Source organism: Capra hircus, chromosome 18 (assembly GCF_001704415.2).
Source record: "Capra hircus breed San Clemente chromosome 18, ASM170441v1, whole genome shotgun sequence".
In the NCBI taxonomy this organism is placed as follows: domain Eukaryota; kingdom Metazoa; phylum Chordata; class Mammalia; order Artiodactyla; family Bovidae; genus Capra; species Capra hircus.
Window position 1 is genome coordinate 18,588,004 of NC_030825.1, and position 18,538 is coordinate 18,606,541.

Sequence of the window (18,538 nt, forward strand, 5' to 3'; positions counted from 1 at the left end):
GAAACCAGAGCTCGTCTTCAGAAGAAAACAATCTTTTCTGTTGGATTTTGTTAGAGACCACATTCTCTCCTGACGCCATCCCTCTCTGTTCTTAGGCTTATATCACAGATTTCCAACATCATCACAGCGGTTCATGCCTGGTTTACAGGCTTTTCGTCTTTAAAGGTTGTTCGTCCCTGCAGTACAAGTCTGCCTCTTGTAGAGATTAATTTATCCTGAATGTATTATGAATTCTTGTCTTTAATCAGGGATTTCCCCTTCTTTTACTCATCATAACACTGAAAGGTCCGACTTTTAAATGTTTTTTAAAGTGAAGTGCAACATGATTATAGAGAATTCCAGGATGCTGCAGGGTATGATGAAAAGGACCAGATTTGGATCCTGGGTGCATTCCTGCCTGTCTCAGCTCAGCTTTTTTTGTTAAAAATGGGGTTAAAAAAAAAAAAAAAAAGGATGGATATAGTAAGGGCTGCCCGGAGTCAGGTGGATGTCGTGAAGCAGTGTGTCCACAGACACTCCGCAGAGCGCCATGGGGTCACTGCCACATGAGCCGTCTCCACCATGCTGCTCTTACGTTTTAGAACCAGGCTATTGTCCTGTGAGACTGGGGATGACAACTGGAAGACTGCAGTCTGGAGTGAATACATTGCAGGGGTTCAAAGAGGATAAAAGGAACAAAGTAACTCCAGGTAAGGCTCCCCTGTGGTGGTAAAGTTTTTTCTCTTCTCATTTTCAAGGAGTGAGGAAAAGAAGCATAATTACCATTACTTTAACTCTATTTATAGTATTTTTGCAACATTAATTAGATATTTTAAAGAAGAAACTGAAAAATCAGTATTAATATTCAGAATGAGTTTTCTTTCTTGTTTTTCCCCTCCCCATTGTGAGAAAAGATTCACTTGAGTTGTGACTTATAAGTATATATTTTGGAGAAAATAATTTACCTTGGATTTGTTTGCCAGTCAGTGAAGTAGCAAAGTTAGAAGGCAATAATCTTTAATAATTAGAAAAATAGATTGACATACAAGTTAAAGAATGGTATTGTGGTTCTGTGTGTGTTTTCATCAACAGTGTTATACTTGAGTTATGGACCTTACAGTTCTTACGCACCACATTATGACTCCACGTTTGCAAATATCAGCAAGGACGATTCTGATTTAATCTATTCAACCTATGGGGAGGACCCTGATCTCCCCAGTGATTTCAGGTGAGTCGTCACTTCATTGGTACTCTGAGAGCTGCATTGTCCTAAAACACTGATACACATAAGGGATCTATTGATAGACCTAAAGAGTTATTCAAATGGTAGGAAATGTGTTCAGTAATCTTTTTAATTGACAATTAAACAGACCCTTAGTTATCATCATTCTTTAGTGGAAAGTAAATATTTTAAAGAAAGCATTGTCTCCCTAATGTTTTCTGGTGTTGGCATCTGCAGTATTTTAATTCTTACAAAAATATGTTTTTGAAGATGTTTTGTACTTCTGCTTACTAAAATTCAGGAGCTTGTTGCTTCAGAATGTTGGTGTGCCACCTGCTTCATTGTAACATGTTTGTGCATCTGTGAGTTGTTCCAGATTTGATCGTTGTGGGGGATCAAATCAAAGTCAAAGCCACCACACATTTCCCCAAGATAGGAGCTAGGACCTGGTTTGATCCAAAGCCGACCCCCATCCAAGCCTGTTTGACCCATCAGGTCCCAGTAGACTCTGGCAGTTCCACTCCACCAGCCCTTATCACATGGTTCTGTGAGAAGGTAACTTTGTGTTCTTGTTTAGGATGCTGGGTACTTTGCATGCCATCAGCATAATGAGATAACCATCCTGACTTACTGGCATTCTGGCTTGGGTTATTCCTTCTTGGCAGTGGAATTTTGTAAACTTTCATTATGTGTAAGATTTTAACCCAGTAGATTAACCAGTCTCCTGGTTTTCTGAAAAAGAGGGAATTGTTCACTTTTATATATGTATGGTGGTAGTGGTGGCAGTGTTTTTACAAGTTAGTGACTGTGGTTTCAGATCAAGCCACTTGTATCCTTTAAACCTCTTCTCACCAGCTTGAATAAATCCTTTCTCAGTTACTCATTCATCCATGCATTCCACATGAAGGTATTGCTGGTGCCGTATTTTCCAGGCGTCAGCCTAAGTAGGATTTCTTGACTCACTGAAGTGGGGTGTGAGAGAAGAAAGTCATGGAGAATTCCAGGGTTTTAGATGAAGCCTAGAAGATGACATTGCGGTTACAAAGAGGGAAGATTTTAGAAGGACTGCTTCAGGAGGAAGATCCAGCAATTCAATTTTGGACATTATGAGGCTATTTGACCTCCAAATGGAGCTTCCAAAAAGTGTGGTCCAACCTGGAGGTGTAACTTTGAGAGTGTTTTAGTACATACGAGAGCCCTGAGGCAAATACCATCAGGACGGGGGAGCCTGGTGGGCTGCCGTCTATGGGGTCACACACAGTCGGACACGACTGAAGCGACTTAGCTTAGGGAAGGAGTGAAAAGAGAGAAGCGAAGAATTCCACTGACTGAGCCCTCATCCCCACCATCACTGAGATCTTATTTTTCTTTGAACTTTCCCCCAGAAGCATTTCCTTTTCATGGTGTTCTTGATATTAATTCTCTCATGATGATAAATCTGTCACTGGTAAATATGTAAGTATAATTGTGTTCTGTCTTGATGGAAAGTTTCACATCATGGGCGTAAGTTAAAGGCATCTAATTAAACAGTTGGCTGTAATAGGAAGAAAACACCAGTGGAGATCATTTATATGAAAGTGACTCTCCCAACACTCTTTTTCAGCATCCATGAGTTTTTGGCCACATGCCAAGATTATCCATATGTTATGGCAGATAGTTTACTGGATGTTTTAACAAAAGGAGGACATTCTAGAACCCTGCAGGAGTCAGAGACGGTAAGAATGCTGCTAAAGAAACAGGATGGTTTATCGTTGGTTCTCCAGTGTTAGTCATCAGTGTTATGAAACCATGGGATTAACCAGTGTGGCAGCTGAACTCCATTCCACTGAAAAGACAGCCCAGCCCGGGTGGAGCCCATGGGTGGAGGACAATGAACGGAAACAAGTAACTCGGCTACCAGGATCTGTGAGGGCCAGATGATTGTCATTATCTCCTCATCTTGGAAATGTAGAAATCAAAAATGGGGGTTATAACCCAGAAGTCAGCTTGTGTTACGTACCTGAACAAAAAAAAGGAAGTCTGGCTCACTGGCTTGACACTGAGTTGACTAAAATGACAAGGAATGTCCTTTTCCTTATGTAGTAATAATACAGTGGTGGAGCCTCAAGTAAAAAAGTAAAAAGCTTCCTCATTGCTGTCTTTTGTTAACACTTGTAAATTAGCTCCAGTTCAGTTGGACATAGTTCATAATCCAGGGTAATTCAGAGACTTGACTCAAAGATGAGAACCAGAAAACATTTGTTCAGTGGAGAGGAGAGATGATCTCCAGAATGTCCGTGTCATCGTAGTTAGAGGAGCCCTGTATCTTCTGAGGGTTATGACTCTTGCTGGTGGCTGTGTCTGCAGCCTCAGTGCGCTCTGCCTTCCCTGTGCCTGTGCATGCTGAGTCAGTGCCTGAAGTTCAGTGAGAACTGCCGTACGGTCTTGTATCTTAGCACAAAACTGCTTTCTTTACATCACCTAAAAAACATTCAGCTTTACATCAGTTCAGAAATATTTTTACTGTATACTTCCCATCAGTTAATCTGAATGAATTAAAGGGCTTGAACTAAAATTGCTTATCTTTCATTTGGTTGATACAGCAGTACATTTCAAATTTAAAATGTCTCTGCCCTTTGATCCAGCAGTTCCTCTTCTCAGAATTTATACTAGAAAATAAGACAGAAGTTATATGTAAGGAATACAGTTTTTGTAATTTTTTAAAACTAGAAATCAGTAAAGTAAATCACAGTATAATCTTTCAAGAGGAGATAACAGATCATCATTGATTTTTGCACATGATACATGTGTTGTTTATATATACGCATTATCTCTGAAGACTAGGGTTATGGGAAGTTTTCACCTTCTCTGTAGCATTTGAATATTTTATACACATCTGCTGCTGTTTGAGAATATTGCCTCTTCGTGTAGAATACACTAGGAGTTCTCCTGTCTTCTGTTTGTCAGAGATTTTAGCCACCTGATGTTTTCTTTAATAAAGTGTTTTTCTTTATCTTTATAGTCATCTCCTGAAGATGAAGGCCAGACTAGGATACTTGACACAGCAAAAGAAATGGAGGTGATTATATTTCATTTCTTTACAAGAAATATTTAAATGGCAAATAAGCTAAAAAGCCTAAATGATAAAGCTTTTATTTTTTAAAAACAAAATATTTATTATCTCCTGAAATCAAAGAACTTTTTTTGCCTGTGGAGAAGGTTGCAGCAGTGAGTACGGTAAACAAGCGTGTAAACAAGGGAGCCAAAGCCCGTTACTGTACAGTATAAGCGTACATGTGGGAACACAAGCTGGAGGAGCCAGCTGCTTTGGACAGTTGGTGAGACCCTCCCAGAGAGGCTTCCAGATGAACTGGGTCTAGAAAGATGAACAAGGTTCTCGCAGCGCAGGGCCAGGTGTATGAAGTGGGTAGACCTCCATGTGTAATGACATAATCTGAGCAGGCAGGGCGAAAGAGCACCCAGCAAGTGAGTGACCACAGGCCACCAGGAGAGTGGAGGATCAGATGACAAGTTGTGTGTGCAGTGCTAAGAAGCTGAGATTTTTCTCCTCAGAGACTGCTGTGATTCGATGCAGAGAAGGGGGTGCTGGAGGGAGCGGACCAGTGAAAAGCTATGGGACTTAAGCTAGTTGTCTTTTGCTTAGACAACAATGTAATGGAAGAGAATGAAGATGTACAATAAAGAAAAATACAGTAGAACTAAAATTGATAGGGCCTGATGCACAAGGTAGATACTAGCATTGTTAGCTTACGTCAGATGTACAGGAAAAGGAGCAACCTTCATCAGGGAAAGAAATATCTGGTTTCAGGGCTGGTGAGTGTGGTTTGGGACATCACTGGAGGTGTGTTGATCTAGAGGTCATTAGTGTCATGGCAGAATTATTGTAGGTATTAAATGAATGAGACTGTCCAGGCAGAACACATAAGGAAAAGGCAAAAAAACCTTGGAAAGACCAATGGTTAAGATAGGAAGAGCATGGCAGAGTCGTGCAGGAAAGAGTCCAGCAGTGTCAGATGCCACACGAAGCCCTCTAGGTCATGTCATTTGTAACCTAAATCAGTGTAATTTCAGTAAAATGGTGGGGACAAGATAAAGATGCCGTGAGTTATGTGACTTAGAGAGTTGTAAGCCTTTTGACAGGAAAGAAAACTTGAAGATGGGAGATCAAGTAAAGATAGATGCAAATGTACATGGTATTTAAAAAGTCATGTCATTTTCCAAGAAAGATTAGCCAGGCAAAGTCATGTACGTGGTGAACAGGTAAGAATGAAGGAAAGCTGGAGACTGGGAAGGAAAGCTGGGTGAGAAGTGTTTTGAGTTGAGTTGTGAGAGCCCAGCTGAGGTGACAGACCCAAGTATGTACTGATAGGGTTTTCTCCACCACACTTAGCCCATGCGTCTGAGCTCAGAGTGCAATACCAGAGTATAAATGGAACCATTAACTTTGGGTTACTCATTGTCACAGTTGATCATTTCCTAAAAACCAGTGTTAGGGTTATGGAAATTCTGAGTCTTGAGATTCCAAAAATAAAACTACCCATTTTAGGATTTTGTTTCTCCCATGCAATACTAACAGCCTGACTTTGAGGCCCACAGGAGAACCCAGGAAGTATCTCACGTTCAAGTTCTACCATAAGGGAGTGCCAGTGTTTGGACTAAAACATTGCCTGTGAGCCTCAGAAACTGCAGCACCACCACAGTCACCAAAAGGGCAGTGACAAGGCTTTTATCCTTAGAGCGGCGATGAAGCAAATAACACAGTGTTTAAAACACACCATTCCATTACCAAGAAGTGTGAACTTAGGGACACGTCCACCAGGATTTAGGAATGGCATTTTAAAGGTTTTTATGGCATCAGAATTATCAGTCTAAATAAGTGAAATAACTTGGCTTATAAACACAAGCCATCTTACTAACTTCTCATTCTAGCATTGTCAGGGCTTAGCAAGCTCAGATAACTTTTTTTTAAGCAGGTTACAGAAGTTGAACTAACAGGGCCTTTGGACTCCAATCATCAAGACAAGTTTACAGCGCTGAAAGCAGTCACAAACTTTGGAGCTCCGGTTGAAGTGTTTGACTCCGAAGGTGAGTGTCTCCAGAGGACTTGAAGGAAACACTTCCTGACACAGGCAGGCAAGATGTAATGTCAAAGGAGCACAGGTTAGCATAGCCATTCACTACAGGAACATGGTGACTGGCCAAGCTCAGTGAATAGTGAAGCGTGTCTGTGGTGTTGATTTCATTTAGGGGGGATTCCTCCTTTGAGGAGAGATGACTAACCAATAAATGGCAAAACCCCAGAGCATAGTATTCAGTTGGTTCACAGGATCAGATACAAGATGTTTGTGATGTCTTTAATAAGCTATTTTTCTCACAGAAGCTGAAGTGTTCCAGAGGAAACTTGATGAGACCACCAAACTGCTCAGAGAGCTCCAGGAAGCCCAGAATGAGCGTCTGAGCACCAGACCCCCTCCCAACATGATCTGTCTCTTGGGTCCATCGTACAGAGAAATGCATCTCGGTATGTGGTACCTCTTGGAATCTGAGCCACCAGGGCAGCCCAGGAATACTGGAGTGGGTAGTCTATCCCTTTTCCAGGGGATCTTCCCAACCCAGGAATGGAACCGGGCTCTCCTGCATTGCAGGCAGGTTCTTTACCATCTAAGCTACCGGGGAAGCCCCTAGTTAGAGAAGCAAGCCGCTTAAAGGGAGCATTGCTTGAGTAGTGACACCACTATGAAGTCTCAACACTGAAGGGAAACACCATGGACAGTTCATTTTCTGTTCATGTTTATTGGGCTTTTTTTTTTTCAGTTATCTAAAGGAATCACATTTCAGTACCTTGAACTCTCTTTCTGTTGCTGTTTTTTTCCCCTAGCTGAACAAGTGACCAATAACCTTAAAGAACTTGCACAGCAAGTAACTCCGGGTGATATTGTAAGCACATATGGAGTCCGAAAAGCAATGGGGATTTCCGTCCCCTCCCCGGTCATTGGAAACAACCTTGTGGATTTAACAGCAGGTGCGTGCCCTGTGTCTCTGGAGAAGGGAGGGCGAGGGAACATCAGTCTTCTCCCTCCAGCAACATCTGCAAGGTGTTGTCTCTGATGCTAACGTGTGAACTGGGCGAGTTTTCTTTCCATCTTGTCTAAGGAATAAAGACCTCACACACTTCCAGGAAAAAAAAACTATAGTGATACACCTGCCTAGTCTAACCTTGAACATAGTGAAGAAGGGCTGTCAGCAGTCACTCTGTCTTACTGTCACATCCCCTCTTTAATTAAAAGGAAAAAAGGTGCTAAGTAAAGGGTGTGTTGTTTTTTTCTTTCAGATTTTGAAGAACCTAAAAAGACTGATGTTACTGAGTGTGAACCTGATGGGATTTGAATCTGTCTGGTATTTGATTATATATTATGTATATATTTTTTTCATTAACTTGGAAATGCTTTTCAGAAGATATTAAATATTTGTAAATTGTGTTTTTAATTAAACTTTGGAACAGTTGATTTTAATGTTCCAGAGGTTGAACTTCTATTAGGTAATAAAGCTGAACCTGGACTATGACCTGTATTGTACATATCACCTGAGTTACCCCTTCACCTTTTCCTGGAGCCGAATCTGAGGATGAAGTATTAGAGAAGAGTTTGGAGAATAAAATAGCCTTTTTCCTGACCATCCATTAAAAAGTTGCCCAAATCATTGAAATCCCTCATTTTCCCATATTTGCCTTTCTTCTCATTAAGGAAATTATAACCAAATGGTTCCTGACTTAGCAGATTTCACTTTGAGGATTTATTCAAAAAGGGACCTTGTGAGGAAGGAATGATTCGGACCTATTGGAATACTGAGCAGAAAGTGGATGGGAGTGGACCTAGGCAGAGTTCTTGCAGAGGAGTGATAGTGCTACTTCCTTATGTTTCACAGGCAGGACCATGACTGAGAAACCCTTCTTTAAAATTACCATCCAGTGAGATTCCCATTGTTATACCATGAAAACAAATTCAGCTTTAGAATTTACTAGCATGTCCCCCATATATGTGTTGAGGACGATGTCCTTATGTGGAAGGAGCAGGGCTTCCCACCACGAAAGCAAAACGAAATAAAAATGTGTTAGGAGTTTCATAGCACTAACTTGTCTGGTGTTCCTTTTTGGTTTATTTTTGCCATTTGTAGAGGGGTTTTCCCAGTATAATAAAAAGACAAGCCAAATAGGATACAAACTAAATTGTCCGTGAATATGAAAAGGAAATCACCAAGCTTAAAGGAAAGTTGATGTTTCTATTTACTGTTTTTCAACAGGTCACCTATGATTCTGCCATGCCCCCTAAACTGATACTCATCTACTTTTATCTGAAAGGCAAAGGTTAAGTTCCTGAGCAGTTTATTTAAGTAGGAAATGATACGTGGTCCTTCCTCTTCTATGACCAGGCACTAGACTGTGACCTAATTCAAGGAACAAATTAGGTTTAAGACCCTACTCAGACTGTATGGAGTCCTTCTGTAAAACATCCAGACTGGAAGCTATTTTATTATTTTCTTGACTTTGAAAACTAACATGTAACAAGTTAGGGTGAAGGAAAATTGAATCTTTCAAGAGAGTTAAGATGACCTAATCTTTCAAAAACATACTTGAAAACATATAGAAGAATTAAAGAATCCATTCAAATATGTATTTATCAATATTTATCAAGTCTTTTTAGAGTTTGTCTCTCAAATATAATTCAGGTAGCAACCAGCTCTTAAAACTTTCAATCTATTTAGCTAAGTAGTTCCCAAAGACCAAGAAAACATTTAAATTCAAAACACTCCAGAACAGGTTTTCCAGATTGCTGCTTTAATCTATGAAAAGCTAAACAAAAGAGAAACACTGGTACTTTATAAAAATGAAATATAACATTTTGAAACAAATGTTACAGATCTATAAATATTCAGTGTGTCGAATAACCCCTAGTCGTTTCATGTACTTTCTCAAAGCCTATTTTTATACATATACACAATGTATACAGTGGTTAATGATCTTTTCTGTTTAGGAAATTTTCTTAAGGAAACCAGAAAACTTCACTAGCATCAGTGAGGCCACCTTAGTAGAGATATGAAGCATGTCCCTGACCCATAGAGAAGGTCAGTGTTGGGAAAAATACTTGTCTTGTCAAAGCAAAATGACACCTGTGAACAAATGACTTGGTAATTGGAAAATGAATTTATAACAAGTAACTAAGTGATTTTTATGGTCAGTTATACACTATGATCTGAATGTCAGAAATTCAGAACTTAATATTATTCTTATCTGAGCACAGTGAAAAAAAAATACATAAATGGTAACCAATTATTTTTTAAACTCCCAATTGGGATTTCTTTGCTGGAGGCAAACAGTAATTTGTATGTTGTAGGAGTAGAAGCATGTCCACCTCAGAGAGGCCCAGCATACTGATGTGTGTCTACACTGGATCAGTGACAGAACCTTCGTGATTTCCCAGGAAAGCCCAGTCACTCCTGATTTTAAGGGTATAGATTTCAGCGTAGTACTTAGATGAAGAACTGGTATGTGAAAAAGGCAATCTAAGTAAGGTTTATTTCCCTTACCAGCGTTTTCACCGTGAAATTCCTTTAGGACAGCAAGTTCTTGTGATTTATTCCCACTTGTTCTAGTGATGCATCAGAGCTGCCACTAGCCCACCCAACCCCAGGACTCAGCACTGGCCAACAGCAGGTTCGGCTCCAGTCCCCTCCCTGCCGTGGCTCACTCCACCGCCCCCGTCCCAGGCAAACTCGGCTCCTTAGTCACCTGTCTGCAAGGTCGTGTCATCTTTTAAAGCCTCACGTATGCAAGACTTTCTGTATAATTTCAGGGGAGTTCATGGATGACTTGTGGCTAGAATTCCTGCTATATAGTCAAGTTCAGCTGTATTAGAAACCCTGGTGATACTCTGGTTATGACGCAGTGAAGGCAGTTTGGAAAAGGGAATGGGCAGTTTGGTCTTTCCTCATGTTAAAACACGGATTGACTTTCAGTTCTTTTGGAGCTGAAGTGCTATAAGACACCACACCTCAAAAACCTGGCTTTTTCACTTGCCTGGCTTCAGTCAGCTCAGAACATCCGAGCATTTGTTTGTGAGAGGCCTGGCTTCCAAGATCCGGGAACCTCTGCACATGCTGATGCTGAGTAGGTCCTCTTCAGAGCTAGCTGTGAGGACTGAAGGGGAGAACTGCAGCCTGTCAGCTTCTCTCGCACAGGCCACTCCTTTCCAGTATAAAGCTAAGACAGACTGCAAGGTTGCCGGGGCGCTCGGAAATGCATGAGGAGTCAAGGAAAGGCTGAGAGCGTACGCCTTCTTTTCTAAGGCTTTTCACTTATTAAACCTAATCTCAATTCTGGCTTCAAAGTTGTCTGATTCAAGCCAAGGCTCTGCCACTTGCTGCCTTCCTGTGGTGAATCACGCTCCTCAGAGCTCCATCCCACGGCTGAGCTGACCCCGTGAGCTCACACAGGACAGTGGTCCCACTTGCGTGTCCATGGTTACCAAGGAAGAGGCTACACTGGAGGGAAGAGAATTTATCCAGCATCTCAGAAGCCATTTAGAGGGTGACACCTCAATTAATAATGTATCCATTTTTAAACAGACACATGCCAAAGAGGATAAGAAGTAAGTGTCCACTGTGGGGCTTTCTCCCTATTGATTGAACCCATTTGTAGATGTAAAACAATCTTTCAACTCCATTTACCAGAATGCCTATATGAGAAGTGTGTGCTCTTGTAGCTGGTGTGCTGGGGAAGAAAGGAGCTCCCACCCATCCTGGACGAGAAAAGACACGTTCCACGTGTGCAGGTCACAGGCCGTGGGGGGTGGGGCAGGCAGGTCTCCAGGTCATGCTCCAAGGTCTCCTCCACAGCACCTTGGGGATGAGTGCACGGCCCACAAATGAGCTGTTCCCTGCTGGCCTGGAGGCCGCCCTGCAGACTCGGACAGCACAGAGGTTCTGGCTGCCTGTGTGTAAGGCCGGGTGACTGCCCCAAGCTGACACGTCCCCTAGTGCAAGTCCAAGGAGGCCACGCACACACAGCCACCTGCTCAGGTGGTGATGACCAACCCCTTGGACTGCCTTTGTGCCTGGTGTGGGGCTGGGCCTTCCGCCTGGCTTGCTTCAGAGAAGGAAATGGGTTTCCAGCATGTCTGGCACCTACCAAAAGCCCTCAGTTCAGCCCCAGGCCTTGGAACTTAGCGGTATCTGTACAGACAAAGTAAGTCCTCAGTTCCCCTTTGCCTTTGACATTAATCAGCCCGCGGCACTCACAGGAATACCCTAGTCCCTGGAGGATGGTACATGTCTCTTCAGTAACCTGAAAAGGAAAGAAGCATAAGTCCTCAGAAGAGAGAAACCTGCTGTGGCGGGGACGAAGAGAAATTGGCCGACAGGGTCTGGTTTCCCTCCAGAATTTGGTGGCTAGAATCCCCTGGCAGACTTGACAGCCCAGGCTCCCTCACCTCCACTGGGCACAGGTTTCCCCAGGTGAGCTTTTACCTGGATTTTTCCAAGTTCTCCAGTGCTCTCCATTCGACTGGCAACATTGACCGTGTTTCCCCAGATGTCGTACTGAGGTTTTCGTGCCCCAATCACTCCAGCAATCACAGGCCCATGGTTTATGCCTAAAGATGTTTGCAGTTGGCATCATAGAGACAGAGCCTCCAGCTATAGGGCTACAGAATCCACCCAGCTACCATGGAAAGGATTGGCAAAACCACGAAAATGAAGGTAGGGACCGCGCTTCCTGCACCTGGGACAGGAGATGGCACTCGAGATGGGAGGGGAGGGCTCCCTGGGCAGTTCCCTTTCAGACTTGACTGGATGTGGAGCCTGAGTCCAGTGTTAACACTTCCTTTATCTGCTTTGTGTGTGTCAGTCACTCAGTCAGGTCTGACTCTTTGTGACCCCATGGACTGTAGCCCGCCAAGCTCCTCTGTCCCAGGGATTCTCCAGGCAAGAATACTGGGGTGGGTTGCCATTTTCTTCTCTAAGGGATTTTCCCGACCCAGGGATCAAACCCGGGTCTCCTGCATTGCAGGCAGATGCTTTACTCTATCTGTATCTGCTAATCACCTCTTAAACAGTGAATGGGTTTTGGGGACTGACCGTATTAGTTGTCGGTGACTACTTAGGTTAATAATTTCAATTTGTTTTCAGGATATTTCAGGGCACCTGTTTACAACTGGGGATTCCCCATGGTAATATATATTCCTGGTTACTTAAAACCTTCAAAGAAAAGTAGTATGCAAGGAAAGAATAATTTCCCAATCACTTGGTTGTAAGATCAGAGAGGGATTTCTAAAGTTTTTCGAAACAGATGGCAACACACACCCCACTGAGAGTGGGGCTGCCAGGGCTGCGCAGCCCTGCCCTGAGCCACAGCCCACCCCACCTTCCCAGGGCCTCACCAACTCGGAGGCGAAAGGAGTTGAAGGAGTGCCGATTGATGCCGTCCAGCTTGCTCATCAGGGCGGTGCTGAACTCCACCATGATGCCGATGTGGGCGTGCTGCCGCTCCAGGTCCTGCGGGATAGAGCGCTGTACGTGGGGCCGTGGGCAGTGTTGCTCCGCCTGCCTGCCTCCAGAGCACCCTGACCCGGGGAGCACCGTGTGCCAGCCAGGGCATGAAAGCCACGGGGGGGCCACTGCTGGGCAGAGCTGTACCGACCAAGCCTCCTCCACAGGGTGTCCAGGACCCGAGCACCCCCTTAGACTCCCCTCCTGGCGAGGGGCCCCCTGTCCCAACTCCTCCAGCAAATCGTCCCTCAAGGCTGAGGCATGAGCTCCTTTGCCGCACCCTCAAAGGAGGGATTGTGGAGAGGACAGTGTTGGCCTGGGGCTGTGCCCACTCTCCCCTCCTCTGGGGCTGCGGCGCGAGGCCAGCAGGTAGGCTGAGTACCTGATTCTCAGGCCCTGAGGGGATGCTGAGCCCCGCAGCGGCCATGTACGTGCTGCCGATGGTCTTGATCTTCTCCACACCACTGAACTTCGGCTTTAACAGCAGCTGCAGGACAAAGGGAAGCAGGGCCGTACAGGAGGGCTGCAGCCTGGGCCTGTCCCCGGTCCTGAGAAGGGGGTAGGGTCCTCTCCCACCACCACTTCTGAATGCAAACATTTCTCCCGCTGGGCCTTTGCCCTCTGAGTTCACACCTCCGTACAGGTGGGCACAGCCTCTGGGTTCTCTCCCTGCCCCTTTCTTCCCTGACATTCCTTGTCTTTTTTCATTCTCGCTTCTGTGTGCTTAGTTGCTCAGTCGTGTCCGACTCTCTGCGGCCCCACAGACTGTAGCCCGCCAGGCTCCTCTGTCCCTGGGGATTCTCCAGGCAAGACTAATGGGAGTGGGTTGCCCTGTCCTCCAGGGGATCTTCCCAACCCAGGGATCGAACACAGATCTCCCGCATTGCAGGCAGATTCTTTACTGTCTGAGCCACCAGGGAAGCCCAGTCTAATTCCTACTAAGACGCAAACACCCCACTACTCAACAGAGTCTACACAGGCATGCGGATTATTTGCAGCTAAGACTTAAGCCCAAACTGAGTGACTAACTCTGCAACAGACTGCCAGCACAGGCTAAGCAAGAAATCAAACAACTCTACAACCTGAATCTAAGCAAGCACAGAGAAGATAACACATTACATGCTGAAGAGACAGAAAAGGCAAACGTGTGTGTTCTTTTCATAATCTGTGTGATGTGTGCTCCCCCCGAGGGAGCCGCAGTGCACGCGTAAGCTGGGGCTGGGGCACCCCGGGCCCGCCCCGCACTCTCCAGGCTGCGTGGAGGCCCTACCTCATCAAAGTCGGCGATGATCTCGTTGAGCAGGCGCAGGCACTCCAGCCCTTCCTTGTTGACGTCGCACTCTGTGTAGAAGACTTTAAAGTCCGGCACCGACGCAAACATGACACACACGCAGTCGTAGGACTGATGGTACCAGTCCTGGATTGGGGCGGGGAGACACAGGACCCCATGGCCACCCGGCCTCCTGGGAGCAGGGCAGCGAGCGGACTGGGGCCGATCCCTCCTCATGGGAGCAGGTGTTGGCGGGGGTGGGAGGGCCCAGGAGGGGCTGGGCAGTGGTTCTCCACCTGACTACATGAGAGTCAACTGGGGATCATCACCAAACAGGAGGTTCTAAATCAGCTTGTTGAGGACGGTGGGACTCAGGTTGGTTTGGGGCTCCTTTAGGTCCCCTGTGTCTGCACAGCTGGGCTTGAGAACCCCTGGTTATAGATGGTAACAGTCAGGAGGCCTGGGTTCTCTGCTCGCTGGGCCTGAGTTCCCATAGACAGGAAACTCTGCTGTACAGAACTGGTAGAAATGCGTGTTTTCATCAGCAGATGGTCTGGATTACAAATACCTGGACATGTGCTCCTTGCAACAATTCTGCCAGCCAAGTACCATCAGCCCCACTTTACAGATGTGAAAATCAAGGCCCAGGGCGGTGAGACCTGAACGCAGGTCTCTTGACTCTGAGGCCTGTTTTCTTACAGCTCATGGCACACACAGTCTCCTGGGAGCATCGGTGAGGCCAAGTGCCATGGGGACCAAGTGCAGAAAGCAGCCTCCCTCCAGGAACCACACCTGTGCCTTGGGGCTCCCTGCCCAGAGTGACTAGTCCCTTCTTGTCCCCACCTCGTTTAACTTGTCACCGATGAAGTGGGCGGCCACGTGTGCGGGCAGGACATTCTCTAGAAGAAGGCGGTTCACGTTCTCCATGGTTTCAAACTCCTCATGTTCCTTCTTGAACTTCTTCTTCCACAGACAGTCCAGGCGGCAGTAATAGTCAATCTGTGGACAGGGGGATATCCGAGTCCTGACTGCAGTGAGCGAGGGCAGAGGGCAGAGCACACTCATAACCCCAGGGGCCACGGAGCCTCCCTGTGCCTCTGGCTGACATCGCCAACTCAAGGGCCGCCCTGCAGTGGCCTTGAAACCCCTGTCAGCCGAGACTTACAATCCTCAAGTGACCCACACGATTAAATGTCACTCAAGTCCTGACGAGAAGTAAGGACACTCAGGACCCCTGACCCCGGGAGCAGAACATCCTGAAAAGACTGCATCTTGTGTGCGGCTCCAAGTCCGAGGCCGCCCCCACCCACCACCCGACCCCCAGCCTCTCTCCAAGCAGAGGGGCCTCCCGGGCTGCACCTGTCTGGAGAGCATGATGAGGGTGGTATAGAACAAGACCAGGTAGAAATTGATCATCGTCTTCAGATGCCATGAACAGGATGAGGAGCTGCTGGACACGAGGAGGAAAGGCAGACGTCACCACCACTTCCCCCGGAAGCACCCCAAATGCGGGCCCAGACCCAGTGCTAGCCCCGGGAAAGTGAGCCAGATGGAAGGGTGCTGCCCTCAGAGCTCGTGTGCGCAAGGCTGGCAAACAAGATGCTTCAGGTTGTAAAGTAAAGAGGGAGGTACAGTGGAGGCTGACAGGGAGGTGACATCGGAGCTGATACCTGGTCACAGGGAAGGGCCATGGCAAAGTCAAGGAAAGCACTGTAGGCAGGTGGGGGGGCAGCCAAAGGCAGCCCACGCTCCTCAAGGTGAGCAGGGCTTGCAGGAGGAGTCGCAGGTGCAAGCCAGGCCCGTGGGAACAGGCCTTGTTCTGGGTCCCCTGGTTTCTGCCTTTTAGCTCAAGGCAGCCAGGTCTCTCTCCTTGGCCCACCTGAGCCCCCAGCCCCAGAAGCAGGCACACACCAGCCCCTCCATGTGTCTGGGAACAGACCAGAGACGACCACTCTCTGCAGAACTCTGAGACCCAGGACACAGCTCAGAGCCGGGTGCTGGGCTAAGGGCTGCAGCCTCCACCTCCCACCCCAGACTGGCCTAGAGACAGGAGACCAGGTGACCTCTGGGGACCGGGGACACACCCCCTGCCGATGAATCACATTCAGTCCTGAGCGCTGCAGACCCAGGGCCATGGCTTCCCCTTCTGTAAAGTGGGAACCACGCCACCTGCCAGTCCAGCCCACAAGCTGTCTGCTCCACAGGGGACTGTGGCTGCAAAAGCACCCGAGTTTGAAACGGCACTGAGACAAAGCCAAGGGCGCTGCAGCGGACAGAGTCAGGACGGGCAGTGGGCGGCGCCTCACCTGAGGGTGCCATTGGTCCCGGTGAGGTTGCCCATGCTGTAGCCACAGCAGTCCCACTGCCAGCTCGGGGAGACATTGAAGAGGGCCAGGTAGGCCACCAAGGCCATGGTCAACAGCACGACCTTCAGCTCCAGGCTCATCCGCAGGAAGACAGAGCAAGCGATGAAGGCCAGGATGCAGCTGCAGGTGTAGTCCTGGGGAGACAGGGCTGCCGGTCAGCCCCCTACCTCCCGTCTCCAGGCGGCACCTCCCGGACCAGAGGTCGCCGAAAGGAGGGGCACCTTTAGCCACAGGGTACTCCATGAAGAACCAGCGTGTTTTCAGCATCACCCTCCTGCCTCCCTTAACAAGGAGCAGGCAATGGAACCTAAAGCTTTCTGTAATTTGTTGTTTTTAGCATAAGTTTACTTCCACTTACAGCCAATGAACTCATTTAAAAGGAAAAAAAAAATGTAGTAAATGAAAATGCCGGTGCCATGTGGCCGTGACAAGGTCTTGAGTTCTGCCGTGAGCTGGTCCCTCCCAAAGTGCATCTCCGCCCATGTCGGTCTCCTGCTCAAGATCCTGCTGTGGCTCCCCAGCGACCGCAGCATAGAGACCGAGCGCCTCACCCTGGCCCTTGTGCTCTGCCCAGAGCTGGATCTAACCTACCTCTGGCTCCATCTCCCAACCCTCCCCCACCTCCTCCCTGTGACACAACCACCTGAAACCTACTGTGCCCACCACCCGCCTCGGCTGTTTCTCTCGGTCCCACCTCCTATCTCCCTGCCGACCCATGACCTTTCTGCCCTTCAGAGACCAGCTCAAATCCCCCACTGCCCCCCTCAAGTCCCACCACCCTCATTCTGTCCAGGAGGGCACTCCAGGCACTCCCAGCCCTGGCTCCACTGCCTCTGAGGCAAACCTGTCCCCCTCCCCACGCCACATCCCCATCCACGAAGAGAGAGCATGACGGACGTGGTGGGGGACAACCTTCTCGCCCTGGATGCAGGCGCCAGCACCCACCCTGCACTCTCACCTCTCCTGGGAGAGCCCATGGGCTCCGGAACTTAGCCCCCTCTGAGCGTGCAGGGAAAATCCGAGTGAGGGCACGGGGCACGCGGAGGGACACACTCACCGGGAGGAGGTAGCACGGGCTCATCTCACAGCCGCTCACAGCCCTCAGGCCTGTCTCATTCCCAACAGGCAGCCCCCAGTCCCGGAAGGGCATCAGCGGCTACGGACAAGACAAGGGCCCTGTGAGAGGTGGTTTGGGGACGACCCAGGGTCTGCTCAGGCCAAGCAGGGCTGGGGGCAGAGGGCAGGGCCCGGGGCTCCGTGGCACAGTGAGCATCTCCTGCCAGGCGCAGCTCTAAGCCCAGCCCAGAGGCACGGCACCCCGACCTCCTCCCACCGCGGCCACAGCTCCACTGCAGCGGATGGCACGTGGATCCTGCCCCAGGGCCCCCGGGGCTGACTCGGGGAGAAGCTGGGAGCAGCGTTTTCAGTGAGTCCCCTTCTCCCCGGATGATGCTGAGGGAGGTGGTCACAGAGTCCCAAGTGCAGCGGACACGGAGGTTGGGAGGAGATGCGACTCTAGATGTGGGAGCAGGCAGGACCAGCCAGGACAAGTGCTGTCTGAGCACGAAGCATGTGAGCCCAGCCCACAAAGTGGGACCCACGTGCCCCCAAGCGCATGCCCAGGGCAGCTTGACCCCAGTGAGGAGATGGGTCTCAGAGAGGCTGAGACAGGACCTCCTTGGGGGCTGGAGAAAGACTGGCACATCAAGGACACAGTGGTGGCCGGGTGAGCGCTCTGGGGGCCTCGAGTCCTTGTGTGACCAAGGCAGGCTGAGGACCTCGGAGCCACCACGGGGGCTGCCACAGGCCCGGCCCACCAGGATGTGGATTATGGCCACATCACATGCTGCTTTTAGGCAACAGGATTATGGGATTCTAGAACCTAGAGGTTCCCAGGGTTGAAGACTGGCTCCCTCCTCCCCAAAGTGTGCTCAGCCTGAGGGGTCCTGGCCAGGCCCACCAGCCCCGGCACCCACCAAGTTGATGACAGCGATGACGAGCAGGCTGCCGATAGTCAGGATGGCCAGGGACACCCGCAGCAGGGGCTGCGTCTCCACGCTCTCGGTGATGGCTCGGAGCTTCCCCCGGGCCGGGCAGCACCTCTGTGGAATCACAGTGTCATCACAGAGCACCCGCAGCACCCAGGCCCAGCAGAGTGAG

The 18,538-nt window shown here is 48.2% G+C and overlaps 2 protein-coding genes across 7 annotated transcripts in view; one reads left to right on the forward strand and one right to left on the reverse strand.

Annotated features, from left to right (window-relative positions):
* Positions 1-7,876, forward strand: part of BRD7 (bromodomain containing 7) — a 50,467-nt gene extending 42,591 nt beyond the window's left edge. The window contains exons 10-17 of one of the 2 annotated variants that reach the window (XM_018061946.1): positions 582-689; positions 1,072-1,207; positions 2,805-2,916; positions 4,203-4,259; positions 6,172-6,286; positions 6,579-6,722; positions 7,080-7,223; positions 7,533-7,876. In XM_018061946.1, the coding sequence (XP_017917435.1) occupies positions 582-689; positions 1,072-1,207; positions 2,805-2,916; positions 4,203-4,259; positions 6,172-6,286; positions 6,579-6,722; positions 7,080-7,223; positions 7,533-7,588 (872 nt within the window). In that variant the 3' untranslated portion in view covers positions 7,589-7,876. The remainder of the gene's footprint in view (positions 1-581; positions 690-1,071; positions 1,208-2,804; positions 2,917-4,202; positions 4,260-6,171; positions 6,287-6,578; positions 6,723-7,079; positions 7,224-7,532) is intronic. The other variant, XM_018061947.1, reaches the window with a different exon arrangement.
* The window catches only part of ADCY7 (adenylate cyclase 7), a 47,800-nt gene continuing 38,278 nt past the window's right edge, over positions 9,017-18,538 (reverse strand). For 3 of the 5 annotated variants that reach the window (XM_018061942.1, XM_018061940.1, XM_018061941.1), the window contains exons 17-26: positions 18,355-18,480; positions 17,436-17,534; positions 16,319-16,512; positions 15,372-15,459; positions 14,856-15,011; positions 14,013-14,159; positions 13,125-13,229; positions 12,634-12,748; positions 11,723-11,847; positions 9,017-11,540 (exon numbers count right to left, since the gene is read on the reverse strand). In XM_018061942.1, the coding sequence (XP_017917431.1) occupies positions 11,394-11,540; positions 11,723-11,847; positions 12,634-12,748; positions 13,125-13,229; positions 14,013-14,159; positions 14,856-15,011; positions 15,372-15,459; positions 16,319-16,512; positions 17,436-17,534; positions 18,355-18,480 (1,302 nt within the window). In that variant the 3' untranslated portion in view covers positions 9,017-11,393. Of the gene's footprint in view, positions 11,541-11,722; positions 11,848-12,633; positions 12,749-13,124; positions 13,230-14,012; positions 14,160-14,855; positions 15,012-15,371; positions 15,463-16,318; positions 16,513-17,435; positions 17,535-18,354; positions 18,481-18,538 lie in introns of all 5 variants that reach the window. The other 2 variants (XM_018061943.1, XM_018061944.1) reach the window with 1 other exon arrangement.